Genomic DNA, 23,474 nt, shown 5'->3' on the forward strand with positions numbered 1-23,474 from the left:
AATTGCGAAAATGCGTTCGCGTCACTCAAATTGCAGCGAATCAAAATCAAAATCGAAAACATTCAACCGCAACTCTCGCAGATCATTAAAGCCAATTACAACTTACAATTAACAATTGAGTGCGAGCCCGAGTGGGAATTGTCTAGTGTTGGTATTAGTTAGTGTTAGCTGATTTTGCAATCGCACAGCTCCAAGCGTTAATTAATTGCATCTGTATCTGTATCTGTATCTGTAGATGTATCTGTATCTGTATCTGGCATTTCAGCCTGATTATTGCGTGCTCTCAACACTTTTGATGCCCGCTGGCTGAGAAGCAAATATTTATTTATCGCCGTTCGCCTGCTTTTAATTGTAGTTAACAGCTAGTTAGTTAGTTGGTTAGCTAATTAGAGGTTACTTAGTTAGCTGTTGGAACAATGGCATTTCTGCATTTTCAGTGGGGCTGCTCACAGGCATTTAGCGTTCGTTGAGTGCCAGCCGGAAATCGGCAGTTAATAAATGACACAGGAGAAACCCTCAAAAGTATTTCCCAGGGCCTGAAATTGGAGAATTGAGGGTGGAAACTCCATTCATCTGTGGTTCATAAATATCAATAATCTGGGGCAGAAGTTAATAGAAATTAAATGCATTTCAGAGGGGAAACTAAACTAAATTCTTCAGTTTTAACTATTGATTAATTAAGAGTAGATTTTTTAAATTGATAGTAATTTAAATCTTAATACCTATAGATTCAACCTTTATAAAATCATGTTCCATACCATATATCAGCGGAAGGAATATTTAGATATTCCCTCAATTCCACCATAATTTCCCAATGCAAACCTTTATATTTATAGAAAAAAGTCACGGAGTTCAAGGACTGTAATACCAAAGAATCCTACAGAACTTCAACAATTTCCTATAATTATTTCATATATTTACCAAGAATAACTCGGCAGCCAAATGGAATCAATTACTCATTGATTCTTGGCCAATGGTTGCATGCCAAGAAAACGAATGACCAAAATCATTACCACAAACAATCCTAATTACGAAAGAGCTACGAAATTTGCAGCAATTACGACATTTCCTGTCCTCCAAGTGGAACACCTGCAAAAAAAAAAAAACAGAAAAATCACATATAATAATCGAAGACGAGGCAAAGGCAGCCAATAAATTGCAGTCATAACTATAAGGTAATCAAAGGAAATATTTTGAGAGATTCTTGGTAAGCAGTTTAAACAATTTCCATTAGCTTCGTTCGTGAGTTGGTGTATATAATGTGCCATATATCATCATTATCAGGGCTGGGCACATTCCCCTGCTTGATGACTTTGCACATGTGAGGCAGCAGAAACACGAGATCCGATCCCTCCACTCATGGATTAGTTACAAACCTAACCAAACCAAACCGTACCCAACTTAACTGAACTGAACCGAACGAATCAACCTGAATATGTCGACAACTTTGTAGGAACGACAGGGAAAAAAACGGGGAAGGCCAGTAGTACTATTAAAAACAATTTTTTGTAACTTTCTTATAACTCAATAATAATAATATTTCCCCCTATTAAGTTTTTCAAAGCCTTATTGTGTCGTAAATAAGCCATACTTATAACATTTTTATGTATATCCTTTACAGGACCTAAGCACAGACGTTTATTTTTGACGTACAGATTAAAGTACGATTAAACCATACTGATAACTTAACAGGCAGATAAGAAAATGTCCCTTAATAGATGTAATAAAGGTATCATATATATGAAATGATATATGATATATGTGATTTTCTACAAAGTTATATGATATTCAGCATAAGTTTTGGTATCCCCCCTTTATTACCATTATTTTTTCTGAGTGCATTGAAGTGGTTTTTAGTGGACAACCGCAATGAGCTGCCATTTTACACGCAGGGCCAGCGCTAATGACCAAATGCGAGGAGCGAAAAACGAAAAATCCAAACCAAAACTGAAACCGAAAAATCCCACGAAAAGGGCCCCGGCAAAAGGTGGCAATTAAAATCGAATGAGCGCCGAAGCTTCCATGTTGAGCACTAATGGGTGTCGGCCAACTGGATTGGACGTGGTCTTGGTTCTGCTTGGTCTTCGCCTTGGTCTTGGTCTTGGCCAAGTGGATGGGCTGTGGAAAATGTGTAGAATTGTTTTAATGGCCGACAATATGGCGGACGAGGCAAGAGCGTTGGGGATGGAGAGAGAGACTAATGCAGCTTCGTCAGAAATCGAGCATAAAATATTTTTAATTAAAAACTATTTTTTTTTCTTCAGCTCGCCAGCTTGCCATTTCCTTTTCCCCTACGCATAAATCAAGTGGCCAAGTCGTCGGCTGCAATTTCTCTAGAATTACGAAGACAATTACACATGAAACGCGTGGAGCCGCCAACGCCCGAGCTGTTGGCTCATTTCTCGGATTGGAGATTCCAGATCCGTGATTCGAGATTGAAGATCTGACACCGAGCGCATCATGATTTGTGAGCGGCTTAAATAGTGCGAACGGAAATCATGATTAGCCGGGCCATTAAAGCCGAGCGTTTCCCTCGGCAATTTGAGGCCTTCTCTGGGACACACAGAAAAATTATATGAAATTATGTTAAATGCGTTCTGGTTCCGCAGCCAAAATAGTTCCCAAGTTAATAAGTGTTTAAGTGAAACGGTTTTGTCTGCATTTTCTAAGTTAAAGGTTAGTAGTTTCTATTAATTTGGGATATACACTTTACTAATTTTGTAATTGTACCTGATATAAAGAGATTATATAATGCCCAAATTTCTTTAAAAATATCTTTTGAATATTTTAACATACAACAAAAATATTATATTTTAAAATGATAACTATAATTCAAATGATGGTATAAATGTAGAAATTATTTAAAGTAAAAACTGTATGTAAGGCAACATATATCAGCATGCCCATTATAATAGACTTCCATTCCAACCGTTCTATATATAATTTTATATTAATACACCTTTTACATATAAAGGGCGGAACACTTAATACAAAACAATAGCCCCGGGTAATAAAAATATTTTATATGGATCCCAATGACTTGATTTCTGAAAGGAACCCTATTTCAAACTTATGAAAGTGTACGTTGGTCTCATATTTTGAGAAAGTCTATTATAATATCATCCACGGATCGTAATTACTTCGCAAATTAAGCCCCCGATCAAGATCTCGGGATCTCCTGATCTCTGATCCTATTTTTTTCTGTGCAAGCTTTAAAGCGACCTGACCCCCGGCCATCTGCCGGCTGTGTCTCCTTTTCGGGCCGCAAAAAACGCCTTCGGGGCTGGGCCCTGATGTTTTCATTTCCCGATAAAGGAGGTCCGTAAATGGCACGGACCTTACTCAACTCAGCCCAGCCGAGCGCACGCCAACATGGAGATGGAAAGAGAGATGGAAACGCAGATGGAGTTGCACTCGCAGCACGTTGCAGTTGTAGCAAATTAAAAAAATGCAAATGTTGCACGTTGTACAGCCAGACAAACCAGCAACAGCACGGCAGCAACAGCCACTGCACACCAGCAACATATCCACAGCACGGCAGCAACATCAGCAGCAACCGCTTGCCAACTTTATAGACTGACTCCTGCCTGGAAGCCCGCAATCGTGTTCATGTGTCACCAATATGATGTTGTCCAAGTCCAAGTCCAAGTCCAGCTTCAGTTGCAAGTCCAAGAAAAATACGAAGACGATCGGTACGGAGCGATAATAGAGTGGGGAGCCGAATGGAGGTTGGGCAGGAGGACGCGGACGAGGGACAAGCAACTGCCATGTCAGGCTGCCCGGCACAGATGGCATCATCAGCATCGTCAGTAGCCATCGATCCCTGGCCTTCGGTTGGCCCCTCCCTCTAAATGTGCATATACATACAACATATAGGAGACATTTCTGCATGAACTGGCAGTTGTTGGGGAAATTTTCAGAGTAAGGAATTCAGAAACAAATATATAAACACAATCTGCTGAATATTATCAACAATCAGATACATATTACGAAAATACTTAAGTACCTACATTGTAACATCTTACCATATTTCAAAAATAAATGTTATAAATTTGAACAATCTTTAAAACCTTTTCCAATAACCTGTATATTTTTTTATAGTTTACTTATATATAAATTCTTAATTTAGAAACAATTCAATCCACTAAAATATCACAAGATACAACAAATTTCTAAGCAGTACGTCAATGAAAATGATATATCTTATCATGATATATCTTAATTTTCAGTCGGTGGAATACAAAATCAAACATAAAAGCACAATCTGCTTAATATTATCAACATTCAGATACATATTAGGAAAACACTTGAGTACTTACATTATAATATCTTACCAATTTTCAAAAATAAATGTTATAAATTGGAAAAATCTTGGAAACTTTTTCCAATAACCTGAATATTTTTTGTATACCTTATTTATATAAATACTTAATTTAGAATCAATTCTATCAACTAAAATATCACAAGATACAACAAATTTCTAAGCAGTAGGTAAAAGAAAATGATACATCTTATCATGATATATCATAATAAAAATGTAATTTATAAGCATTTCAATGTATTTAACAAGAAGAACCAAATTGAAAAGAATTTTAAATGACTCTAAAACATATTTCTATATTCTGTTTCAAAAACGCATAGTCATGCCTTAATTAAATTATTATCTCTCCCTAAATTTTCCTGTTTTCACCGCTTAAATAATAGCTATCCCAGAAACCATTTTAAAACCAATGCCCCCATTGAGCTGTCATTAATTTCCAGGCCAGCATAAATATGCATGGGGTATATCTGGTGTACTTATTTTGGTATGCACGGACTATATTGTGGTTCCATGGGCTGCACATTTTGGTATAGCAATTTGTGTCTTAATTAATGTCCCAATCAAGAGACCGCCAAAATCAGAAATGAGACCCACGACTGGCCGCGAGCTCCGAAATCTCCATTTTGGGCAACGAACCCACAACAGCGACTGCTTCCATATGTATTTATGCATATGTATATGGGATATGGGTATATCTGGAATGGAGTGGTATGGTGGGATGCGGATGGGGATGCAGCGGCGATAAACTCGTTTCGGTGCAGGGCACTAAATTAGTTGGCTGGTCTTCCCCCAACCCCTCGACTGCAGTTCCACAAAGACTTTTCAATACAATTTTGTTTGGTTCGTTCTTAATTTCGATGGAGTCAATTTTATTGCCCTTTCGCAGCAGACAGAGAGGGGGGAGGATTGAAGGGATGGGGCTCTGACCAGGTAGCCCCGCTAAGTAGTCGCCATTGCAGTGGAGTTCGGATCGAAAAATCCTCTGCACAGGGAAAAAGTGGTTAAATATATTGAATAAATTGAAAACAAGATGTTTAAACTCACAACATGTTCAGATAAACCTAACATATTTCTTTGTAAGATTAATAGATCTTTAATAATAATAATAATAATAACTGTTCATAGAAATACATCGATCTTTAATACCAAGTTATTTTAATAAATTACAGTTTTATTTATAAAGAAATTAAAAACCATTCATACTCGTCAGACATATTTAAAGCTGCCACAAAAATGTTTAAATTTTAAAGATCTTAACTTACAAAAATTATATATAATATCAACAAATTCTATCTTATTTTGGAAAAGCGATCTATAATACCAAGCAACTTTAATAAATTGTAAAATAAAAGTTTCCTAATCAAGACAGTTATTCCGAGCCCTTCACGTAAAAATAGCTTACAGTTTTATTTATTAAGAACTGAAAAAATATTTATCTGCATCTTCAAGCAAAAACAAAAATATTCTATCTCATTTTAGAAAATCGATTTTTAATATTAAGTGATTTTAGCAAAAATTAAAGTATTCTAGTCAGAGAGGTATTTTAGAACTCTAATTAAAAACCATCCCTTCGCATCAAATAAATTTAAAGCTGCTGGAAATATTTTTAAATTTTAGGATTCTCTGCTCACCAAAACACAAAATAATATAAAAACATTTTATTCATTTTTGGAAAATGTTTATAAACCTAAAAACGAATTAAGATGTCATTGTGAAGAATAAACCTCTACCATTTACATATGTATATACCAAATTATTTAAATTATTTTGGTGGGGATATTATCCTAAATTTCCCCAAAGTTGATCTAAACTAGTTCCATTTTATTTCCTCTCAGTGTGGACTTACAGTCTGTCGTCTTCGGCTGGAGCCCAGTTAATTTGGTCATCTTCCATGATGTTTTGATAATGTGGCTGGAGCTGCGGACCCAATCTCCAGTCGTGGTCCTCCGCTGCAGTTGTCCCCATCCACTTTTGAGTTCTTTTTTTATTTCGTTCGCTGCTGGGTTGCGCACGAAATTCTTGTCGCTGCGAATAATTACATAAATCAGTGGTTTTTAAAGCGTTTCGAGTTTCCAACTGTCAATACTGCCGAACAGTATTTAAGGCTGAAGGAAAGGCAAGCGGTAAGCACATCTTTTGTCAAGCGTTTCGAGCGCTGATTGCCGGGGATTAAAATCAGCTAAGATATTAACACCTCAGGTTACCGGCGGTTCCCACAACAAAATGTTATGTTTATGCTTCCGCAAGATTTCTTGGTAAAACAGCTTCGCACCTCCGTTAAAAAAAGGGTCTCTTAATGCCTGCCAATCTGTCAGCAATTCAAATTTTAGCACAAGTAACAAAAGAAATGATTTATGCTGTTGCCTGATTGATTTTGGGGCATAAATTGGATGGGGGAATTGAAGAAGAACCGCTCGTAAAAGACCGCCTTTGAGAGATCTCCGACGATCCGACAGTTGCGGTGAGTTTTTGATGCGCTTTCAAAATGCAGATTGTTCCGTTTTCTGCCCATTTAATTTGTATGATTATGGCCTGTCACAGCCAACGAAGCATGGTCCGAACGGAACGGTAAACTCAAGCCAATGGCCAGGCTCAAAAGCTTGTGGTCAGCATGGGTTAAAGATGAGGATTGGTCGGATCGGATCAGCTCAGTCAGCTGTCGATGGAGTGTGTCAGGCACTCAGCTTCCTGGCCATCAGAAAACTGACTACCCTTGTATGTAGTACTTACAATAATTAAATAAGGCCATAAATGCTTGCTTTAAAAACAGGCGTAATGTTTTTATAGGTATAACTCTCAAAAACATTAAAATGTGAATTTTGGGTACCAAAAAGGTTATATAATAAAAAAAAGTGAAACAATAAAACCTCTTAAGAAGGTAAAAACTTAGTGGCGATCGCACCTTTAATATGCAAAAGTTCTGATATTAACTTTTGTGAGGAAAATGTTTTACACGATCCACTAAATGAATGCACATTCTACATTTTTCACATTTGGCATACTTTATCAATTGATTTTATGATTTGAGATTCGTTGAATCGGTGATTCGATGATTCTATGACTTGGTGATTCGATGATTTTATGATTTGATGATTCGTTGAATCGGTGATTCGATGATTCTATGATTTGGTGATTCGATGATTTTATGATTTGATGATTAGATGATTTGGTGATTCGATGATTTTATGATTTGGGGATTCGATGATTTTATGATTTGATGATTCGTTGAATCGGTGATTCGATTATTCTATGATTTGGTGATTCGATGATTTTATGATTTGATGATTAGATGATTTGGTGATTCGATGATTTTATGATTTGGGGATTCGATGATTTTATGATTTGATGATTCGTTGAATCGGTGATTCGATGATTCTATAATTTGGTGATTTGATGATTTTATGATTCGATGATTTGGTGATTCGATGATTTTATGATTTGTCGATTCGATGATTTGGTGATTCGATGATTTTATGATTTGGTGATTCGATGATTTTATGATTTTATGATTCGATGATTTTATGATTTGGTGATTCGATGATTTATGATTTGGTGATTCGATGATTTTATGATTTGCTGATTCGATTATTATATGATTTGCTGATTCGATGATTCGTTGATTTGCTGATTCGATGATATTATGATTTGGCGATTCGATGATTTTATGATTTGATGATTCGTTGAATCGCTGATTCTATGATTTGGTGATTCGATAATTTTATGATTTTGTGATTCGATGATTTAATGATTTTATGATTCGATGATTTGGTGATTCGATGATTTGTTGATTCGATGATTTTGTGATTTGATGATTCGTTGAATCGGTGATTCAATGACTCTATGATTTGTTGATTCGTTGATTCTATGATTTGGTGATTCGATGATGCGATGATTCGTTGAATCGGTGATTTGATGATTCTATGATTTAGTGATTCGATGATTTTATGATATGATGATTCGATGATTTGAACATTTGGTGATTTGAACACGCCCAAACAAAATGAAATGTTTAAAATTAAACCCCACTAAAATGGAAAAAAAAATTTTAAGATTCCAGCCTCTTTCCCAATAAAAAGCATTGTTCTTTTGTAAGTTTTATATGATTTACTTATATTTTCCTTGTGCACAAATGTCGAAAATGTCCCACCAAAATGTATGAATTTTTTTGTAATTTTTCAGTATTGTTTTGTTTTAGCATATGTGGTTATAGCTGGCGGCTATCCCCTCACAATCATAATATGGATGCTTGGTTATCGAGTATATCCATCGTTTAATATTTATTAATGAGTAAGTTACGTTCTCATATGCGTAAGTTGGGTACATATAATTTTAAAATATATATATATATTTCTGTTATATCTGTTGTATCACCACGAACACACACATAAATACAAATCAAGATTCCATTATGTATGCAGTTATTGTTATGGCGGGGATCTTCCAGAATCGTGTCCCCATCGATTTTAGATTTTGGGCAAACGCTGTTTGCCGTTCAATTATTGCATAGTGAAGTGACACAACTGTATGAATGCCAATAACATGCTCGTACCGGATCGGTAATGCGGGGAGGGGTATTGAACTTGGAGCTTATGCCCTAATGCGATCTATATCTTATATACAATGTACATGCATGGGTTCAGGGGGCTTTCGCTTCCTATTTACACAAGCAACTCATTGCGAATGCATCTCTCTCTCTCTGTCTGGTAAACCCGGATCCAAATAATATACCTAATATTGAGCTCTTTACAAACTATAATGGCTGTGCTAAAAAATACATGCTCTGTCGCTGAACTAATCCTGTGCTCGGCTGGTTATCTGTTATCTGTGAGTTGTAGGTAGGTAGTTCTGGTCTGGTGTTCTAAATTATTATCGTCTTGTTGCAAAAACTATTGACTGGCCGCCTTCGCTCATGCTAAAATCCTTCCTCGCCTCTATGTTTCTGTTTCTGTATCAATTTCATTCAATTATTGTGCTGCACTGCAAATGAGTTTCGTTTCGATTTATTCAAAAATGTAGTTCGTGTAAATATCATTGCTTTGCTAATTGTTATTCTGTGTATATATAGTAATGTAACATTTGTATTTTCCCCCCAACAATTTCACCCTTTATATAGGCTAATCTGTATTGCTTGCATCAGCTTGAATTTTGTATACCTCCTATATACAGCTAAAATTTCAGATGCTCGCCGGATCCTAATGCCTCTAATACTGTCCTGGAGTTGCGCTTAGATCCCGCTAGGATATGTCCACCTCACTTCACTCCCTTCTCTTCTTTTCATTTCGATTAGTTAATTTAATTTTATTTTCAATTTCGATTTGATTTCGAGTTGTATTTGCGATTTGCCAAAAATTACGATTCAAAGTACCAACTACAGTGTGGAAAATTTACACGGAATAAATAATTTAATACATTTAATTTTAATTTGCTTTCATTTACATTTACAAATCATCCTCGCACCGCCATTTTTGAGTATAATTGTTCGCATTTTTGCCTGGGCAATTGTTAGCTCTAGTTAGTTTACGTTTAAATACAGATGTCGGAGTTGCTATAAGTACAAAATACACTTTAAAACTTAAATGAGCGCTTCGTTGGTGCTTAAAGAATAATTGTTAAAATTATGGTTAGAATTAGAAGTGTAGAAAACAAAGCGACGCAGCTTTGTGCACAAAATACTGTTCAAACGATGGATCGATCGATCGATCGGATCGGATCGAATCGGTTCGGAAATTGGTAGACAGTTTTTGTACGTGTTCATTTGTCATTTGTCAGCGTTCATCCTGTCCGGGCGCCTACTGTAGATGGCTTCTTATGCGATACGATCTCTAACTGCTAATCTATGTCGGCTAATAGTTATTGTTTATACTGCTGTTGCTGCCGCCCTCGGATGCTTAACAAACTAAATACAATTTCGTTCACTTGCATGCTGGTTGTTCGCCTTGGCTGGTGATTTATTTTGAATCAAAGCTACCTCTTTCAAAGGTCTTGACCGACGTAGGACGTTGAATACTCTCGCGTGTGTGTGTGTTTTTATATATCTACTATATATAAATATATTTTAATGTGTGTATGCTGCGCTTCTAGACTATAACTAAACGTCTCTATCCCCTATTTATGTACAATCTTTGCTTAACCTACTCTAATCTCTTGACCAAAATTGTGCTGCTTCAGTTAATGCTGTTGTCGTCTCCACGGCTCCCTCCTCCTCCTCTTGCGACGTGGCAATAAGGGTGACCATCTCAATGGGATGTGTGGCAGTGCCGGCCAAGATGTTGGGGGTGGTGATGCTGATGCTGTTCGTGGTAGCCATCTGGATCTGCGGCTGGCCGGTGGTACAGGATCAGGAGTGCTTGTCGGTCAGCTCGCCCCAGCGTGACTCAAAGAACTTGCGCATGCCATGCCCTGCCTTGCCTACAGGCGAATCATCCTCGTTGAACATCTCACAGTTGTCGAAGATCTGACGCACATCCACGCAGAAGTCCTCCCGGGCTTTATAGCTAATGAAAAAAAAGATCAATTAGTGATCTTTTCATTATAGAAGATTTTCAGCTTCTTTACTAACCTCAAATCCAGCAGTTTCTTTTTGATCGTGGACAAGTCCATGGGAATTTTGATTATTTTTCGATATGTTGGAAACTGCTTGGTATTCACTGGCAATAGAAATGGCCAAGAGTCCTCATGGAGCTGGAAGAATTAGACAAAATATATTATTTGAATACTTTTTCTTTAAACAGGATGTTTAATGCCCACCTCCATTTCCCCCAATAGCGTCTTGCAGACGGCCAGCTCCTTCATGAGCTTCTTGGTGGCGTGCTTCTCCTTCTTCTCCTGCTTCAGCTTCTCCTTGGCCTCCTGAATGGCATGTATGTTGATGGGCGGTGGCGACATTTGGTTGGATCCTGTTCCCGTTCCCACTCCAATGGCTGGTGGCGAGGGCATGGTCATCAGCTGCTGCTGCTGCTGCTGTTGGGGCGGCGACTGGCAGGCGGTTACATGGAGGGCGGTGGCTGTGGGCGAGGCCTGCATGAGCAGCGGTGTCGGCGGCGGTGGTGGTGGTGGCGGAGTGGGCGCTGGCGTCGGTGTGGGCGTTCGGGTGCGTGTGGGCGTGACAGCCCGTGGCGACATGGCGACCACGTTGGCATACTGCATCGCTGCTGGTGGTGCCACCGGCGCTGGGCTAATCAATCCAGCCGAGAAGTTGCCAGCCACAACTGGCGGATAGACCGGATAACTGCTGGGCATCACACTGCCACTGCCACCGACCGCCGCCACATCTTCCAGCAGAGCCGCAGTACCATTATTTGGCGGAGGGATGAGATGCGCTTGGAAGCGACTGCTGCTGTCGACCGAGTTGTTGGCATGATGCTGGTCATCGTAGGCCGTTGCCGAGGCTACCGAGTGCGCCGGACTGCAGAGAGCAGAGGCATTATAAACTGGAACCTGGACCGTGGACTCCGCCGCCCCCTCAGCCGCCCGCAGGCCCCCACACTCACCTCAGAGGCGCCGCCGTCAGCGAATTCATCGACTCATCGTGCGACGAGTTCAGCGACGGCGGCTGCTGATGATGATGATGGTGGGGATCCCCGCCTGCCAGTGGCTGCATCTGCTGCTGGATTTGCTGCTGGATCTGCTGCTGTTGCATGTGATCCATGGCCGGTGTCTTGCTGTTGTCACTTCGCCGCTTGGCTGATCCGCCCGAGTCCCGATCCCTGTCCCTCCGCGACTTACTGCTGCTGCTGGCCGTTCCGCCGGCACTGCGTTTCTTGGGCGGAGGTGCTCGCGAGATGCAGCCGTGGCAGTACCACTTGCCACGCGGCACCTTCAGCAGCGGTGGTATGTAGCAATCGGCGTGGTAGGCCCGCGGGCACAAGTCACAGTAGATCATCTTGCCCACGGGCGAGGGACGATGACCGCCGCACACGATGCACTTGCGCTCATTGGTGGCTTTGTTCACGCACTCGTAGCAATACCTGAAAGGAGAGAAGGGATACCAAGTTACTCACTATTGTTAGATCCAGGGTTCAGGATTCAGGGTTTCGGTATTTTTGGGGAACAGAGAGTAACAGTGCCACAGTTTCTCAACGGTTAACGATCAACGATCAACAAGACAACGCGGATTAATGTGTTTTTTCTTAATTTTTATTTTGTAATCTATGACAGTGACATGTGAGGAATGAGAGGATGTATAGAGAGAGAGATAGAGAGGAGTGGTTCCAGGTACTCACCAATCGCCATCGGGAATGTTGTCCATCTTGGGCTTGAAGCAGTAGGTGTGATAGCCCTTGTCGCAGCCGTCGCAAAGTAGCAACTTATCCTCATTCTCGCCGGACGTGCAGAACTGGCAATTCTGTAAGGAATTGGAATATTTGCTAGAGTTTGTATTGTTGGCCGAGCGTCTGCGTTTGCCGCCACTCTTCTTCTTCGTCCGTGTGCCAAAGTCCGAGTCGGAGTCGCTAGTGTTTGGATTGGAGGATGGGGTTGGAGATGGGGATTGGATTTGGGACTTGGATATGGATTGGATAGGGTTGTTTTGGGTTTGCTGCTGCGAACTCTGCCCATTTTGCGCCAGAGCCTTCAGGTTGATTTTGATGCTCAGTGGAGCTTTCTTCTCTGGCTTTTTGCTTGGGGTATCCTTCTTTTTTCCATTGGTGGTTGTGGTGGTCAACTGCTGCTCCTTCTGCTTTTTCTTTTGCTGTTGCTTTTTCGTTGGTGTTGCCTGCTTTTTGGCGCTGCTCTTCTTCTTGCTGGACTTGTTTTTTGTTGCATACTTTTCGGATGGCAGTTCGAAACGGTTCGTTTTGAAGAGGGGATGGTGGGAAGACAGTCGTGGTGGTTTTGGTGGGTTTTATTTTGTAGGGGGTTTTAACGGTTATCGGTAAACGGTAACGGGCAAAAAGCATTCAAATGTATGTGTATGTGATTCGTGGGTTATGTACGTGTGTGTGTGTGTGTGTGTGTGAGTATGAAAGCGTTAAATTTATATTTTTTTTGTTTTTTAAAGTACACCATGAAACACCACAAGCAACAAACAAGTCAAACATTCAGCAAGAGACAGTTAAGAAAGACAAATAAAATCGGAAGGAGAAACAAAATAAAATTTGAATTAATTTCACAGGCAGTTTCAATTTTTCGGTTGTATTCAGAAAGGTTTTAGGAACTACTTAGCTACAATTCGAAAACAAGAAATACAATTGAGTGTGATCATGGATGCTTTTTAAAGTAATGTGCACTTTAGTAAGTTATTTTTAGCAAATATGTAACAAAAATATTTAAAAAAATGCATTTAGTTAATGTAAATTATACCATTTTTCAGATTTTTTACTTCTATACAAGGTACTACAATTTTAAAAATTCATTGCTTTAACCATATATAAAATAAAAATACATACTAAATAAGGAAAGTGTACAAAGAGCATTTATCTTTTTTTTTTTAACTAAAGAAAACATAACATAAAAAAACAAAAAAACAACCATGATCTCAGCTCTATAACTCCTTCGTTTCATTTGTGGTGAATACGGTTAGTGTGTTAAAACTCAGATGGTTATGCAATGCGTGTGGGTACAATTATGTAGGAGTGTGAGTGGAGGGTGTTAGTGTGTGTGCAGCCAAAACAACAATGAGATGGACCACAAAAAAGGCGGGTGCCAAGCGTTTTTCTTTTTTTTTCGGGGGGGATTGGGTTTTAAAGGTTGCCAAAGCCCTCCTAATCTTACCGCTTTCATAATGCTCTTGTCCCAGGCCACGCAGGATTCCAGGACGTACAGGGCCATCGCCAGCTGGGCGGTCGTGTGCGACCGGGAAACTGCATCACGCCACTGCACCAATCCCTTGGGAATGTGCTCCACCTTCTCATCCCGATCGCTGTCGCAGTTGCTGGCCGGCGAGGCATTTCCGGAATTAGGTTCCCCACTGCCCGATTCACAGGGGGTTACTCCTCCTCCGGTTGCCGAGTTCCCGGCTCCAGCGGCGTTGTTTCCTGTTCCCGAAGCTGCTGCTGCCGCCGCCAGAGCCATGGTGCGCTCATTGAAGGACGAGGGATTCATGTTATTACCCGTTCCCGATCCTTGTTGCTGCTGCTGTTGGGCCAATTGTTGCTGCTGCTGCTGTTGCATCTGCAGGAGATATGCTGCCGCCGATGCGGAATTCTGCGTCTGGGTGCTGGTATGCTGGTTCTGGGCAATCACCGCCAAATGGGCATCGCCAGTCTGCGAACCCAAGGGGGGCTTCAGATAGCGCCTTTCGATATTCGCCTCCAAATCAATTATTCTCTCCCGGATCATGGGTATAATGCTCACGAAATCCTCTTCGGTAACATCCTCCTGCGAGTCCAGGGTGAGTTCACTCTCCACGCGATTGGGCAATTGCCAGTTCTTCAATTGCATCGAGGCACTGGCCACCTTGTCCTCCAGGGATTCCAGTTGCTCAATGAGGGCAAGTTCCACACGTTTGGCCACCTTAGGATTCCAATCACCCTTCTTGTCGGGCATAAGGAACTCCTCCGGGAACTCTGCATCCGATTTGAGCTGATAATTCACACCCAATGGCTGTTCTAGGCCCAGGAAACGCTGCAAGTTCTCCTGCAATTCTCGCTCCCTCAGCCCAGAGGGATTAAGGGTTTTGAGCAACTGGCGCAACTTCTGTTCATCGTCCAACTGCCACCAGCCGTAGCGCTGTCTGCGAGGCACATAAACCCCGTGGACTCGTTCCGGGAAACCCGCCAGCTTGACCTGCTCCAGCAGACGATGCTCATCGGGGGTCATGGAGAGCGGCAGCGGTATGTCGATGGGAATATACGTTTGCACACTGCTCAGTGACATGTTGGCTATATTGTGGTAATATGCCTGCGATAGCGCCTCATCCAAACGCAGCTCAATCTTGGGCTTCACATCGGCTCCCCCCTCGTTTGTCCCTCCTCCCGTATCCGGGGGCGCATCAGAGCGCAAGCGAAAAAACTTGTCCTTGCCAGCGAGTTCGTCTGCATCCGTTTCCATTTCGGTGTCGAAATTTTTATCCAACCTCAGCTTGGCCTGCTCCTCATCATCTTCAGTCTCGTGGTGGCGATGAGGAGAGCCCAGACCGTTTTTTGACTCCACCTTGTGGGCCTTGTACTCCTCCACCTTGGCCAGCATTTGCTTTTCATCCAAGCCACTTAGCGAGAAGATGCACTCGTTGCCCAGCTTGCTGGTGTCCACCTTGCATTCGTCCATGGGGATCGAATAGTACTGCATGTTGTTGATCAGATCCCAAGGATGTCCCTGTAGCTGCAGCTGGGCCGAGCAGTTCTGATTGGCAAAACTGATCTGCAGTTCCTGGCCCACCACGCCGCCCTCCTCCGCTGGCAGCTCACTGATCAGCGGAACTTCCCGACGGACAATAGAGAACCACTTGGGCGTATCGTCAGCACTGGATGTGGAGACTATAATGCAGTCATCCTCCTTCTTCATATCCTCCATCTTGATCACAGCCTGTCCAAAGTTCTGCTGCTGCTGCTGTCCCAATCCCAGATTCAAGCCCGTTTCCAACTTATCACAGTTGTCGCTTCCGTTGTTGTTGTTATTGTTATTGCTGTTGTTGTTGTTGTTGAGGGTAGGCGGCATTAATATGCCAGGCATTGCGGGTATCTTGATTTCCGCCTCAAAGTCTGTCTTGGTAGATATCATCGTCGTGGGCGGCGGACCCATTAGCTCCATCTCTGACTTAACCTTGATCTCTGGTCTAGGAGGTTCTATTTTGGGCAGTGGTGGAGCTGCATCATCATCATCATCGCCCAGGTCAACAATTTCGGGTTCCACCTTGTTGATCTCTGTCACATCATCATCGTCATCCTCCTCTTCTTGATGGGAATTCGGCTGATTAGTTTCAGAAAGCTCAACATTTTGAGCTGGAGCTCCATCCTCCAGTTGCGTGAGAGATTCATCCACCTCCATGGGTTGTTCGGCGGACTCCGCTTCGGTTTTCTCCTTCTCCGCGTTTTCCTTCTCGCTAGCTGCATCCTTCTTGTCATCCATTCCCTCTAAGGCCTCATGATAACCGCATATATCATTCTGGGCCGACTCAAGGGCTTCAATAAAAATGCCACCTGCCTTGGGCAACTTCCAATAGCGTCGCCAGAAACGATCCTGTCCAAAGCAGGCCGCCCTCAGCTGATTGGTGCTCTTTTCCAGCGCCTCCTTGCAGTTGAGAGAAGCCCTCACAATCTTGTCCAGCTTCTTCTGCAACTCATCGGCACTCAAGCGATTGTCCTCGTCTTCCTCGACATTCGTGATCTCCGAGTCCAAGTCAGAGAGATCATCGTCGATAATGCTAACATCATGGTGGTGTTCATCGTTAATGGAGTTACGTGCTCCGCTTTTCTTGGCCTGCAGCAGGGCACTCACTTCGGATCCAGTGGTGGCACTTGTTGTGGGTGTACTGGATCCATTTATTTGATAGGTGGGCGTTGCCATGTCCTGTTTGTTGGGCGTAAGTGTGTTATCCGCTTGGATGATGCTTTTGGCCGGGCTCACCAGCGATTCCTCATCGGCCACGCCATCCACATCCATGGGCTGCTGCTGGGGCTCCTTGGTGACCGCCTGTTCATCCTGATCCTCCTCTTTCGGCTTCTCGCCATTGGGTGAGCCACCCTTGGTTGCCTCTTCCTCTGTTTCGGCTGCAGCGGCTGCTTCCTCTGCTGCCGCGGCCTTGGCTTCCTCCTCCGCCTTCAGACGCTCTGCATCTAGCTTCTGCTGCGCCATCAGCGCCTGCATTGCCGCCTCGCGCTCCGCTTGTGCCCGTTCATAGGCCTCAATTCGAGCCTTACGCATATGGAGTGCCTTGTACTTGCGCACCTTCATGTCCGTCATGTACTTCTCCTTGCGCATCTGGGCGCAGGTCTCCAGGCTGCCATCAATCTGGCGGAGCACCGCCTTGTTCATCAGCAGATCATTGCAAAGGTGGGCTAACATCTGGGCCTTACGGGTGGGATTTAGTGCCACGAAGGGGCGATCCTTCAGCGAGTGCGATAGCTTCCAGGTGTCGTTCTCGTGGAGGAGCTTGTAATACTCCTGGTTCTTGGCCGAATGGGAGTGAGTGGCGGTATCGGTATCCACTTGATGATGATCGGGCACTCTCCTCTCTCGCTCGCGATCCACAGTGATGCCATGCATCTGGCGTACCTCACCCGTAGCCGTGGCATACAGATAGATCCTCAAGATCTCTGACACATTCGAGTTGGTTATGTCCGCGTTGCGAAGCGATTGTCCCAGCAAAGTGGTGTGTCTACCGGGATTGGGTACACCCGGATCCTCAATGGCACAAACCAATAGATGCGTCATCACCGACAGTAATTCCTCCTCAGCGTCTGCGCTGCTATCGCTTATCAAAGCATCATGTAAGTTCTGGAGCGTTGGCAGTGATTCCATGTCGAAGCCCAGAGTCTCGCCGAAATTGTGCAGGAATTCGAAGACCATTAGCAGATCGGCCATTGCCTGGCCGGGAAGACGGTTGCCCGCAATCCTGTCCAGCTCTGGGATTACCAACTCCTGTGGCAGCTCAGAGTCCTCGTTGGGGCGCCTAATCAACTGCAGGATCTCTGCATCTCGTTTCCGCTCCGCCATGCGACGCTCACGGAGAAGTAGACGGTCCAGCACCAGCTGGTGCTTTTTCTTCTCGCGATCCTCGAATTTGCGACGCACCTCTAGCATCCGGATGAGGCTCATGTGCTGGCGACGACGCTCCCGTTCCTTTTCGGATAAGAAAACGAAGTTTAATTAAGTTAATAATTTAATTTCCCTAAATCCTTACCATTTCGGCAGCCAACAACATCTCTTTTTGTTTTTGAAGCTCCTAAGTTATACAAATAGAACAAATAGGTTAATACAATTAAAGGAATAAACTGATACTGAGATGGCAATGTTGGGCTTTGATGACTACGAACATAACGAAACGAAGCGTAGAAGCCCTAAAACTAAATGGTATAGTTAAGCCGAGATTTATCAATTAAATATAAAATTTAGAATACAACTTAATCAACAGCCCAAAACACCAAACTTGTATCAGTATATTAAGTTTGATTTTCTGTATCCTTATAATATTAAAGGTTAGTTAAACTAAAACCAATTAGTTCTACAAAAAATTAGATAAAACCCTTGGAAAATCGTAAGCCCCAGTTTTAAACGGATATGGAACGGATTAGGATCTAGGACAAGACAGAAGGTAAGAAGGTAAGGCATTGTGTACCTGTTCCTTAGCTAAAATGGCCTCCTGACGCCGCTTCTCTTTCTCCTATTGCAAAACAAAACACAAATTATGCACTGATTGTGAAATGGCATAGATTATCTAGACTGACCTGTTGCTTCTTAAGCAATTCCTCTTGCTTAAGGCGATCTAGCTCCTCCTGACGCTTTTTGCGCTCCTATAAAAATATGTTTTTGCATAAGAAGACAATCTTCATAGGCCTTAAACTCTCAAAGTTACCTCGACGGCCTGCTGATTCTTGAGCTCCTTGTCCTTGCGCTGCTGCTCCAACTTGGAGTTCTTCTCCTGGCGTGCCTTCTCCTTGTTCCTGGCCAACTCCTCCTTCTGCAACTTCTTGGCATCACGCATCGCCTGCTGCTGCTTGGCGATCTCAATGCGCTGCTCCACGTTGAGTGTCTGGCGGGTGAAGACCTTTAGATCCTCTAGCCGCTTGGCCACATCCTCGTCCGTCATCCGTATGTACTCGCCATCGTTGGCGTACGGCGGTGGAGCGGGCTGCAGGAATGAGCCAACAATGGCTCGTGCAGAGAAACTAAAGTTCTCACGACTCAGATTCGATGGCTGCTGCTCCAGGATCTGTGGGGAGTTCAAGAATTTAGCTAGGCTTCTAGGGACTAAATGACGTTATGATGATGTGCACTGTTGCCAATTTGTTAATTTGATTAAGAAATATAAATAACATATTGTGTGCATAAAGAATTAATGTTTTAACCACCGATTAGTTATAATTTCTGTGATTTTATAGTCTATAAGTGTTCTTGGGAGTGGCTTTAAGATATTCAAAAAAGATGCCCTACAAACTCACAGCAAAAACCTGTCCGTTGCTCTTCAGAGGCGCCGTGCTTCCCGGTGCATAGTAGGTGACTTCGCCACGGATCTGACCTTGCTTGGTCAGACCACGGATCACCGTCTCCCGCTTCCAGCCCAATTCCAGTGGCACCCTTAGCTCCGCCACGTTCAGGATGTTGGCATCCTCGCTCTCAGACTCCGAGAGTCCACTTTCTGCTGCCACGCTCTCGGAATCCGTGGAGGTCTCCATATGAGCATTGGCCTCGCTGAGCGCCAGGCGAATTTTCTCCTGGAAAACCGGAAATATAAAGTTAAAGTACACTATATAGATTAATTTTAAGTTAACTCACAATATCAGCACCCTGCTGAAGAAGTTGCTGAGTGGCCAGCATCGGTTTTAGTCCCACAGCTCGGGATTGTGCCAACAACGAAGCAACCGTGTTCTTCTTGGGCTTGGATACACCGCGTCCAAGGTTACGAGGTCTTCCCTCTTTGTAAGAGGACGATCCCCCGCCGGATCCAGATCCCGAACCACCGGAGGCTCCTGTGCCGGCACCTGCCGGAGCTGGGGAGGTTCCTCCGCTGCCTGAAATGGATCCACCTGGCATGCCTCCAGTTCCTCCCAAAGCAGCTGTAATCGAGCTCAAGCTCTGCAGGCTATTCCCGCTTTGGCCACTGGCCACCGCCTGATAGTCACTTGCCAAATTGGCCAACGCTGCGCTGGAAGAGGAGGACGCCCCTCCTGCTGGAGTTGTAGAGCCACTGTTGCTCTTATCAGAGGGTTTCATGGAAAGATTAAGTGGCGCATCAAAGTCATCGATTGTGATGGGATTGGAGGCTGAGCCTACGGCTCCGCTGGGTGTCAAGGCATTTGCATTGTTCGCATTAGCCTTTAGGCTGAGATTCACACCTCCAGAAGTGGGAGCCAGATCGGTGGTGAGGTCATGTACCTCTTTACCCTTGCTCGAGAGGTTATACGCGCCGTTAGAAGTGATTGTTGGCGGCAGTTTGATCACCTCCACGCGATCACTGGAGCTCTGGTTGAGCAGGTTGCTCCCTGCTGAGGAGGAACTGGTACTGGTTGTGGCCGCCGTCGAGGAGCTGGCCTTGCTCACACTCAACTGATCGAGTGGATTGCCACTCATGCCCGGCAGACCGACCAGTCCAGCCATTCCAGGGATCCCGGCTGCCCCCAGCATCCCGTGGAGTTGCTGCTGCGCCTGGTGTTGCTGCTGGGCCTGCTGATGTTGCTGTTGGGCGGCCGCGGCCATTGCCGCGTACTCCATTTCGAGTCTAGCCCGCTTCGCGGGACTGAGACCTGGAAATGCAAGCAGAGAGGAAATGGCATTTGTGGTGCTGTCGAGCTCTTTTTGTGCTTGTGCTTGTGCTTGTTGCTGTTGTTGGAGTAGGTGTTGTTCTGCTTGGTGTTGTTGTTTCTGTTGTTGTTGTGTTGTTTGCTGTTCAGTTTCAGAAATTGTCTTTTTGCGACCGCGCGAGGTAGTACCAGGTATCTTGGGTCCCACAATCGAGGACGTGTACTTGATTATCTCCGTGTCCGGTGGTAAACGAACTCCAAGAAGAGACGGGTGCTCACTACCAGTGCTGTCAAGGAATTAATACATTAAATTCTGAAATATTTAAGCTTATAAATCATGAATTACCCCATCATGTAATCCTTGGCGCTGGATTTGCCGCCCGATCCCGACGTGGAACTGTTGCCACCCATTTGTTGCTGCTGCTGCTGGGAGGAGTGATGCGGCGAGGAGGTTATCGTGGCGGACGACGACACTCCGGAGCTGGCCGCAAAAGCATTCATTGCCGCCTGCATGCTTTGTTGCGGCGTCATGCCCAAGGCTCCAAACTGCGACAGCGAGTTGAGCGCGTTTAGCGAGGGATTGTTTTTGTCACGATCCTTTCCGGATGACGAAGACGATGAGCCCAACCCCGCATGCGGCGACATTAGCGGATTGCTACTGGCCAGACTGGGATGCATTCCACCTAATGATGAATTGCTAGCGCTTACACTGGTCGAAGCCTTGCCACTGGACATCATGCCACCACTACCACCCATTCCCATTCCGTGGCCGTGCATTGATGAGGATGATGAGCCACCTCCACCGGACTTCTTGCTGGAGGAACCGCTGGAACCCGAACCGGAAGCAGCGGCTGCCACGGCCTGCATGGCCAACAGCTCCTTGTGAAGGGTCACCGGATCGTAGGCGGAGCCCGGATTGCTTGCCATGCTACTGCTCGTCATGGTCGAGGGTTTTCCATAGGCGCTAGCCGTGCTCTAAAGGGTTAAATAAGAGAATTAATAGTATCAGAATATTCTTCCTTGATCGCAGAGCTCCCTAAAATTGTCCCATTTTACAAGCCGTCAGAAAAAGATCAGTCAAACTAGGAATCTACATTATACTCAAGAATCAAACTCATCTAAAAATTCTTCTGCTTTGTCAGAAATATTTTTTGGTAGGCAAACCACAAAATATAACTCTTTATCTATATACAATTTTAAAGCACACATAGACTGATCATGATCATTTTTGTTACATTGATCTTAGTCTGACAGGCTAGAGAAAGTAAGTCTCACCTTGTAGCTCCCATGACCTCCACTATTGGTAGATATAGAACCACTGCCTGTGCTCACCGACGGAATGCTGGTGCCCGGCACTCCCACTCCGAATCCATGCATACTGGCCAGCGCAGCGGCGGGATGGTTGGCCGCTGCTGCTGCTGCCGCCGCAGCTGCCGCATTTAGACTGTTGGCCAGACTCTGCTGCTGTTGTTGTTGCTGCTGGGCAGCTCGCTTCTCCTTGCGCGACTTGTTCGACTTGCTACCGGAGGATCCGGATGAGGAGCCACCGCCACCGTTGCCACTTCCTCCATTTCCCCCGCCTCCGCCTTGGCCAAGGACACCTGCTCCTCCGCCTCCAGCACCCGCTCCTCCAGCTCCGCCACCCATTCCCATGCCAGCTGGTCCAAAGGCAGCCGCCAGATCGGGATGTGGGAAGGGGGAGAGACCCGAGGCCTGCAGGCGGCTGAAGTAATCCTGGGCAGCTAGCTGGGCCATGGACCACCAGCCTGTAAATCGAGTAATGAGTGAGTTAGAAAGGGTTTTTCGGCTTAGATTTATCAATCAATTAATGCTTTTTCATCTGCAATAAAGTTAATTACGGAGGAAAGACTAAACTTAGTTTGAAATTGTATCCTTTGAAATAGAATGACTTTTAACTTATCACCACGAATGCATTACTCATTTCATGACCACATATTTGTCTATTACAACTAATTTGAAGATATGAATTCAACTTAATTCTTCAATTTATGACCAACTTTTGGAAATTTTAACACTATTCTACACTGATTGCTCAAATAAATATGTTAAAGATACTTAAATACTTTACTAAATTTGTTGACTAAGTTATTCTCAAGATTCTTTTAAATTATTTATTATTTATAATCAAATTTACTTGCAAAAATTACACAAAAATAGACTTAAATACTTGTGCTTGACCATTTTTCACTGCCCTGCCCAGGAAAGAGCGTTTTGCGCAGTGTAAAGCGAACAACAAGCTACTAAATGCAATGCTCTGGGAGTATTTTCTTCAAACGCCTTGAACGATGAACAAGACATTTGCTGTTTTACTCCATATAATTTAGATAAAAGCTGTTTTCACCAAGCGGGAATCGAACTCGCGTGGATTTTTTATGATGATTCATGTGACGACGTCGTTTTAACGCTTTGCGCCAAAGCAGTCGCTAATTTCGTACCATCACAAATTTCCTCTTGGGGTGCGCTACTAAAATACGGAATGTGCCGACATTTTACTCACTTGCTGGATGCAAACCGGCCAAACTGGCGGCCTGCGAGGCGGCCACTGCCATCGTATTCTGATGATGATGGGCTCCCGCCGCCGCGGCCGCTGCAGCTGCCATGGAATAGCGGTCATTGGCAGAAGCGCCTCCGGCCTGAGGCAGTAAACCCAATCCGGCAGCAGCGGCGGCATTGAACTGCGAGTTGAAGAGCGGATTGGATGCCGCTGCAGCAGCCGCTCCAGTGGGATCACGTCCCCAGTAAGCTGGATGTGGGAAAAGAAAAACATGTATTACACGAAGATCGTAATTCACGAA

At 43.9% G+C, this 23,474-nt stretch overlaps 1 protein-coding gene across 6 annotated transcripts in view; it reads right to left on the reverse strand.

The window, feature by feature from the left end:
• Window positions 1–9,715: 9,715 nt before the first annotated feature.
• The window catches only part of tou (bromodomain adjacent to zinc finger domain 2B toutatis), a 46,291-nt gene continuing 32,532 nt past the window's right edge, over window positions 9,716–23,474 (reverse strand). Inside the window, exons 3-17 of one of the 6 annotated variants that reach the window (XM_065863785.2) lie at window positions 23,177–23,422; window positions 21,934–22,424; window positions 21,005–21,633; window positions 20,848–20,945; window positions 19,694–20,661; window positions 19,360–19,632; window positions 18,774–19,130; window positions 18,646–18,711; window positions 18,102–18,143; window positions 14,033–18,040; window positions 12,544–13,085; window positions 11,812–12,288; window positions 11,069–11,726; window positions 10,881–11,002; window positions 9,716–10,815 (exon numbers count right to left, since the gene is read on the reverse strand). In XM_065863785.2, coding sequence (XP_065719857.2) covers window positions 10,659–10,815; window positions 10,881–11,002; window positions 11,069–11,726; window positions 11,812–12,288; window positions 12,544–13,085; window positions 14,033–18,040; window positions 18,102–18,143; window positions 18,646–18,711; window positions 18,774–19,130; window positions 19,360–19,632; window positions 19,694–20,661; window positions 20,848–20,945; window positions 21,005–21,633; window positions 21,934–22,424; window positions 23,177–23,422 — 9,134 coding nt within the window. In that variant the 3' untranslated portion in view covers window positions 9,716–10,658. Of the gene's footprint in view, window positions 10,816–10,880; window positions 11,003–11,068; window positions 11,727–11,811; window positions 12,289–12,543; window positions 13,086–14,032; window positions 18,041–18,101; window positions 18,144–18,536; window positions 18,582–18,645; window positions 18,712–18,773; window positions 19,131–19,359; window positions 19,633–19,693; window positions 20,946–21,004; window positions 21,634–21,933; window positions 22,425–23,176; window positions 23,423–23,474 lie in introns of those variants that run through there. The other 5 variants (XM_065863783.2, XM_065863786.2, XM_065863784.2 and 2 more) reach the window with 5 other exon arrangements.

Source organism: Drosophila suzukii, chromosome 2R, assembly GCF_043229965.1.
Source record: "Drosophila suzukii chromosome 2R, CBGP_Dsuzu_IsoJpt1.0, whole genome shotgun sequence".
Lineage (NCBI taxonomy): Eukaryota > Metazoa > Arthropoda > Insecta > Diptera > Drosophilidae > Drosophila > Drosophila suzukii.